The sequence below is a fragment of the Populus euphratica genome, unplaced genomic scaffold (assembly GCF_000495115.2).
Source record: "Populus euphratica unplaced genomic scaffold, PopEup_1.0 scaffold1759.1, whole genome shotgun sequence".
Classification (NCBI taxonomy): Eukaryota; Viridiplantae; Streptophyta; class Magnoliopsida; order Malpighiales; family Salicaceae; genus Populus; species Populus euphratica.
In genome coordinates, this window is record NW_011501636.1 from 1 (window position 1) to 7,922 (window position 7,922).

A 7,922-nucleotide genomic window follows, 5' to 3' on the forward strand; every position below is an offset into this window, starting at 1 on the left:
ATATTTGGTTAATCAGAATAAAGAAATATTATACTAATATTAAAAGAGGGGCCAAACCTCTTTTATAACTTGACTTGTTATTATAGCCCAATGCGTCGAAAGAAATTCCTTTCATGTCAATAATTTGTTATCATCTCCAAATAAATTATTTGACCTAATAATTTTCTTTTTCTCGACAGCATTCTTTAATTAGGAGGGTAAGATTGAGTAAATTGGTTTTGATAAATTTTTTTTCTTTTTTACTTTTTTTTAAGGTAGATTTTTTCATAGATAATAAAAAATGAAAAGACTTGACATCTAAGATAATCAAATTGATAATTAAGAAAAGGTGTAATATTCTTTGTAAAAAAGTATAGTTTCCAATTAAAAAGAAAGTAAAGCGCATCTAGCTCAAAAGAAATGGAGAAAGTAACACAATTATGCCATGCGTGCTATTATGCCACTACATTTTTTCCTTTTTAAGTAACAATAAAATGTTAATGTTATAAATAATTGAAATATTTAATTTTTTATAGGTTTAAAATTAAATTAAATAAGAGATTTTTTAAGGTGATATAAAGGTATTCTGCCTAACCAGTAAAAAACATCTATGGACTAAATTGAAAACAATAATGAAATTGATAAAAAAAAAATATATCTTTTAACAAGAATCTTTGCTGAGTCTAAATTATCTTGATGTTATTGGTTGAAAAACAACCTAAACAATTGTTAAAAAAAATTAAGAAAAAAAGGAATAAAATTGAAATAAATATGGAGCACGTGAGGATAAAAAAGGGGGTTGAATTTAAAAATTAAAGCAGCATTTCTTTCACTATTCATATGAAATTAGAGATTCCAAGTTGTTTACTGGACAAAGTACTTTCTTCTCCATAACCAATAGAGTATTGGTCTGTATAAGATAAAGAAGATCATTTCATAAAAATCTCAAAAACAAAACTTGACTTCTTTATACTTAGGCTTAATTGAGATTAGTGATATTGACAGTAACTGCCAAAATCCATGGATTGAAGTACTTACAAGAGTAGACACCAAAACTGAAGAGGGGAATCACAAGGAATCTTTAAGTGTAGATTGCATCATCCTAGTATGATAATCAGAGCAAGATGTATGTCTAGTCGAACTAAATCCTAACATGGAAGTACCTAAATTGAACTCTAAAAGATTATCCTCTAATTGAAACCCTCCTATAACAATTGAGGAACTGGTCTTGGACTTGAAGCCGCCATCCAAGAAACCTAGGCACATAACCTCATCAAGCACCGGCACCATCGCATTCCTGCCATGCACCCTCCACTTCACCATCTCACTTTGCAAAACTAGATCAATGGCAGGAACCATTGGCCCCAACAACATGCTGCTAGGAACTTCTTTTGAGCTAAAACAAAGACCAAATGGTGCCACAGGTGCCACAACTGTCATGTTCAGGAAATAATTATTAGTAGCAGCCTCCTTGTAAGCTTTAATAAAGGTGCTGTATATTGAGCTCTCCAAAGTGGTGTATGGCACAGTTGTGCTTATTTTGGTGCCTCCACCAATACCCTTTTGCCTTAGAGACAATCGCTTGCCATTGATTTTGATGGACTTCACGTTGATGGAATAATCTTGTGAGCTGCCACTGCCATCTGGGCTAGTCACTAGAGGGGTGTACGTCAGTGACCTTGAAATTTCTGTGCCAAAAATTGAGTCGTAACCAGTCTCATGGCCGAATAAAATGAGACCATCTGAAGATGATAGGCAGGTTGCAAATTTTCTCTGGAGCCCAAATTTCGAAGCAAGCTGTGATGGAAGAGCAATTCGAGACTTACCGAGGCCAAGCATTCCTTGGGCACCCCCCGCTAGCCTATTTAAAAGAAATCTGGGTACACAAGAGAAGAGAAAGTGATCTACTATAGTGACTGGACCTGATTTTGACCCGTCAACTGATTGGACGGTCAAGATGTCTTCTACAAGCTCACCTCTTGTTGCTGACCGTGTGATGCAGTTCTCTGTGGAGAGACCACAAGCGGTAGATTTACGTGTAGGCATAACAGCAGAGAAGGCACAACTCATGTTGTTCGGCTTTGCTGCTGGGCACTGGATTGAGCAGCTTGGAATCAGACGCCTAGATAAAGACAGGCGTCCTGAGGAACAAGCAAGCCAAAGAGATGGACACCCCAGATCAAGTACAACCCTGACGGGTTCTCGTGAGGTGCCGTGATGAATTGTGGTCAAGTACTGAAAGGTTGCAGGATCTTTGGTCACAGGAAGAACAAGAAACCTAATTGGTGAATTGGGAATTTGGGCACAAGATGGGTTGGTATTAAAAATGTACATAAAAGAACAAAAGAGAAGAAGAGATTGAATACACGCCATCATCGAATGAAACTTGCAAGAAGATTAAGGTTACCTGCGACTACTGTAGTTTGTATGTCAGATGCGGTGGGTCGACGCAGCTGGGTTATCCCTTATCAAGTAGTAGAACAAACGACTAGCTACAAAGAATGGATAAGGTCGTGCAATAATTTAATTTTGCTGACTAGATTGGTGGTAGCGTCCACTAAAGGATGGGTGTCCAGTGTTTATCTTCTTTCTATGCACGTGTATCACGACTTCGGTTTTTAATTTTCTTTGTAGTAAAAACAAAATAAAAAATCTGCATGCTCTCCTTTTTACAAATTACAGAGTTTGGTGATTCAAAGCAAAATGCAATAGTTCTTGGCAGTAACTGTCAATAATATAAATCACTTCGTTTGCGGGTCTGAAAATGAGAGAAATGGGTTAAGAGTTGTGCGTTTCTAGATGGCGTTTTTATAAAAATAATTTTTAATTGAAATATATTTTTTCTAGATGGTGTTTTTATAAAAATAAATTTTAATTGAAATATATTAAAAATATATTTTATTTTAAAAAATTTATATTAATATATTAAAATCATCTAAATACATTAATTTAATGTTTTTTAATAAAAAAACTTTAAAATACAAAAACAAACTTTATTTTAAGAAAAAAGGATAAAAAAAAATCATACAGTGAGTAATTGACTTAGAAACATATGGCTTTATCAAAGTAGTTGAAGGCTTGCTGCTAGTTTTGTAATATGGTAATTGAGTTTTGTAAAAATACATTTAATTTAAATAAATTATAATTATTAAACTTAGTTAGGCCTGACTAAATGATCTAGTGTCTCGTTGACTTGAATCGTGATTCAAGCTTGTTTTTTAACCAGGTTTAGAATTAACTCTAGTAAACCCAACTAAGTCACTTTCAATTTTATTTTATTTTTTTTGAAAAAAAAGCATGTAGCTTATCATGTTTCATAAAAAACACACCTAAAATGACATTGTTTTGAGAAATAAGAGCCGACCCATCATAGCAAAAAAATCTCAATTTTTCTAAGATTATATACATGTTTTATGTGCGCCCCCCTCAAGAAATAAAAAATATAAGTTTTGGTCCTCCCTAAAAAGTTATTCTAGTTCTGATCTCCCTTGAGTATTTCTTAAAAAATTATTATATAGCTCTCTCACGAGACTCACCTACCCGCAAGTTGAACCACCTAATCTTCAACTCATGTGTAGAGTTGAATTTAGTTTCGGAATTGGTTTGATAACTATAAAAAATAATATATAATCATGTTTTTTTATTTAAAAAAACTATTAAATTCTTTTTAAATATTTCTTCCACAAAAACGCGCTTTAAAATAAACTAATTACTTTTACTGCTGCATGAATAAACAACACACATAACAAGGTTAAATTTATTTCATTTCAAAATTCCAAAACATGAAATAAAAAACCTGACCGAACTGTCGTTGGACTTGTGAGACGCGTCGTCGTGAAAGGAGAGTGATTTGGATGGCTTCTTCTTTCTCCACCGGTCTGTAACTTGAGCGACTGTGTCACCAGTAAGAGCAAGGGAGCCTGCGGTCACAGCTTGCTTTAAAGGGAACCGGTAACCGCCACCCCCGGATGCTGACTCTGAGGATCTCGATGCTTTACTCTGTTGTTTCCTCCTTTTATGCTTCCATTTCCACCCCCCACAAGCCTCTATTCCCACCAGTCCCTGCTTCCAATAGCTAGATGAAAACCAGGGGAATGAAGGGCTCTCAGATTTTCTTTTCTTCATTTTAATTGCCCAATTTGCCCTTCTAAAAGAGTTCCGTAACCTTACAGTTATGCCCTAGATCTTTTTCTAATTTTACAACTGCTAGAGATCAAGGGATAGTGGGTTAATAAGCTCATAAGTCCCTCTGCTTTAGTAATTTTCTCACCGTGGTACCTCATCAATTAATTTTTATAATAAAGCCATCCTACTTATCCTTCCTTGCCTTACACTTAAAATAAGTCTTTTCGTTTAAATCTCAATGTTATTGAGCCCCTGGGGGTTTCTATTTTATTGCATTGAAAGGCTCAATGAATTGGAATTTTCTCTATTAGGCCCAATCATTTTAGGACAAACAAATTATTTATGATGAAGAGGATGAGTATCAAGAGAATGATAAGGAGTTCTCATAGAGCTGGGACCATGCAATACTAAAAACAAGATAGATTTTCGAAAGAGCAATGTGCTTTACGAATAAGTCAATTCATTTGGGCCCAATAAACTCGTTCTTTTTCTATCCGAATATCAGCCATGTCTTTATGTTTTCACATTGAAAATTCTTTATAGATAAAGAAAATATCAAATGAGCTTTTTACTTCTCAAACGTATCCTCCTACATTTATATATAAACACCGGTTTATTAAAATTACATAAGAAAAACACTTTAAATTATTGATTCATTGCTGAAGATGGTTTCAAACCAATAATTCATTATCCCCTAGATTTTATCATTTTAATACTCAATGTGAAAGCTATCAATATTTATATAAAAAAATATTATTAAATCAAATGATAAAGCCATTACTAAAAATAGATGATTTTTTCTATATAAAATGAAAATTAAATTTATATAATAAAAGAAAGGTTTATCATACCTAGCATAAAAGTTATAAGGCATGAAATAGGGGTTAAGTATAAAATAATTGACTAGATAATAAAGTAAAGGAAACACCTCTTTTGCTATATTGACTATGTTGCTGGTAAAATGTGCATGAACACTATAACTTAGTTATAAAACAAAGATAAAAATTGATAATACAATTTTAATGATAAACTAATTCAATTTTATTATCATTTTATAATTTAGTTATAATATGAAATAGTTTATTGGCCTACTTTATACTGTGAATCATATAATAAGTTAAGAATTTTTTTCAAGCCACAAGGAAATATTTGGTATTATTATCAAATTTGATTCAACAGGTCAATCTTGAAATCTCTCAACCTGATTTTTTAACTAACCCAGGTTTAAAATTAACTCATTTGAGAGTTATCTTAATATGACCAAATCAACTTGGTAGGTTTAAAAGAAACTTAGATGATCAATAAAAAATATGGTCTGGCTTTAATTTTTTTTAAGATAACATCTTTTATTTTCTTTTAATATTGAAACAATGATATATTTGATTGATTCACGACTTAAACTTTTTAAACCCACAACTCAAATCATGGACTTCACTGGATTTAGACGTGACCCAGTTAACTTAGTAGGTCTAAGGACAACTCAAATGATCAGTAAAAAGCGTGGTTTAGCTTTAAAAAAAATATATCAAGATGACAATTTTTTAATATTAAGACAGTGACAAATTTGATCGACTAGACTTCGCGACTTAACTTGTCAAACTTAGGATCCAAATCATGAATTCCATTGGTTTAACAATTGTATTTCTCAAATATTTTTTACTTAATGATATAATATAAAAAAATAAGCACTTACAGAATTAAGCATCAATCAAATGTTAGGATTGTCACATGTGGATGTGTAGTGTCAGGGGTCAAGGAGTCGTTACCTAGTTGTTTAATCTAGGGTTACTAGGAAACACGACTATACTAATCTTATCATAAATTTCAAGAGTAAGAAAATGATTGTGGTTAAGAAAGGTATTATCACCCTGACACATCTTTTTTATGTAAGTTGCATTATGTGATCTAAATGTGGTTTAAATGTTTTGATGAGTTTATAATCAATAGTTTGTCATGGCTAAAAAAAAAAAAGATTTACTCTTACGAATAAATCTAGTATTTTGAATTTAGTATAGGCTTAAGTGCTCAAATGAATTCTTATGAAAATGGTTTTTCACAATTCATATATTGTGAAAAAAATACTTCAAATTAAAATTTACAAATAAATAAAATAATTTTGAGAATTTTCTAATCAATTCCTGATATTTAAATATTAGCCTACTTGTAGGTCTAATATTTATACCATAATATTGACCATTAATTTCATGAATTAAAATTTTAGGCTTATTGGAATATTAGCTAAATTATTATTAATTCAATAAACTAGTTATTAAATCCAAAATACATGCAAATATATATTTTGTAAAAAATGCTAAAACACAACATGTTTATATAAGGACACCAAAACATGATTTTTGTATTTTTAAGAAACTTGGTTGTGTGCAACATGCAAAAAAAAAAAAATACTATTATCATTTTTGTATTTATTTATATATTTGAATTTTTGCAAGGCCATATTAGGTCAAAAAACCAAATTTTCTTGAAATAAAACTATCTAAAACAAGGCTAAAGGGTATTTGTCAAACACACTTTTAAACAAAAAAACCTTAACAAAAAATGTTGTAAACCAAATAGGGCCTAATGACTGACCTACTTTTGACCCGACTGGGTTGACTCGAATAGACTAACCTGACTGGATTGACCCGATTGCGTTGACCTAAAAAAAAATCAAAATAAGAACTCAAACCCATTGACCTAAAAAAAAAAAATCAAAATAAGAACTCAAACCCAAAACATATTCAACATAAGTAAAAATATAAAAATTCAAAAATTTCTTAAGAAAAATAAGTCAAACACATAAAGAATGAAGAACATCGAAAATATTCAAATCTAAACCTAACAACATGAACATCAAACCATACAATATTTCAAACAAAAAGTTTTATTCACAATCATACATGAATCAAGAATCAAGTGTTGGTTGATTAGTACTTAAAAGTGCATTTTTATCATGGTTTTATATCATCATTTTGCACTTGAAGTATCAATAACTCCTTAACTAAAACATGTTTTATAATAATATATCTAATAACCTAAGATACCTTTAATTTGTGGTAAATGTTCATTTTAAATGCAAGCCTATCACATAAATAAAAGGATTGATTGATGACTTGAAGAACTTAAATTGCAAGGATAAAGAGATGGCCAAACTTAGAAAAGAGATGTCGGTGCAATCCAAACCGGAACACTGTTCGGTAAATGGGTCATATCTGGAGCTATATATCTCAGATTTAGGTCCAATTTATATGGCATGATTTTGGAAAAATAGGTTTTGGTTCAAAACCAAAATCCTAAGATTAAAAACCAATTAAAACGTGTTGTTGATAACAATGAACACCAGATTATTGCTTAATCATGTATAAAGAAGGTTTATGTGTAAAGAAATAAACAAAAAATGGTCTGAATCAAAGTGCTAAGGAAATGTTTTTCCTAAGAACACTGTCTTAAACCCATAAAACAAAACCTAGAAAACCCAGCCAATTTTCCAAACCTAGAATGACCATTTTTAACCTCTCAAACAAGTTTTCTTAGCTCTAATAAGATACATTATCAAAATCAAGCATACTTGAATCAAAAGACTTACAAAAAAACAATAAATCATCATAAAAATGCATTAAATTCCATTTGCCAAATTTCAAAATATCTTTCCAAACCTTTAACAAGAACCAAATAACACTCAACAATCTAGAAACATGTCTTAACTAAACCAAAAGAACATCATAACCTTGCTATCACATTTGGCAAATTTCAAATCAAACTCAAATATAAACATAACGTATTAAGGCAATCATCAACATGTCAACACATTCAAAATATTG

General features: G+C 31.2%; 1 protein-coding gene across 1 annotated transcript; it reads right to left on the minus strand.

Moving 5' to 3' along the window:
• Positions 1–911: 911 nt before the first annotated feature.
• On the minus strand, positions 912–2,786 carry LOC105118195 (basic 7S globulin-like). Its single transcript, XM_011016087.1, has one exon. It carries the CDS (start codon positions 2,353–2,355, stop codon positions 1,048–1,050), a length of 1,308 nt encoding a protein of 435 aa, XP_011014389.1. The 5' UTR covers positions 2,356–2,786; the 3' UTR covers positions 912–1,047.
• Positions 2,787–7,922: the final 5,136 nt, after the last annotated feature.

Coding starts and splice junctions, on each gene's coding strand:
- LOC105118195 (XM_011016087.1), bottom strand. CDS start 2,355: ATGATGGCGTGTATTCAATCTCTTCTTCTCTTTTGTTCTTTTATGTAC.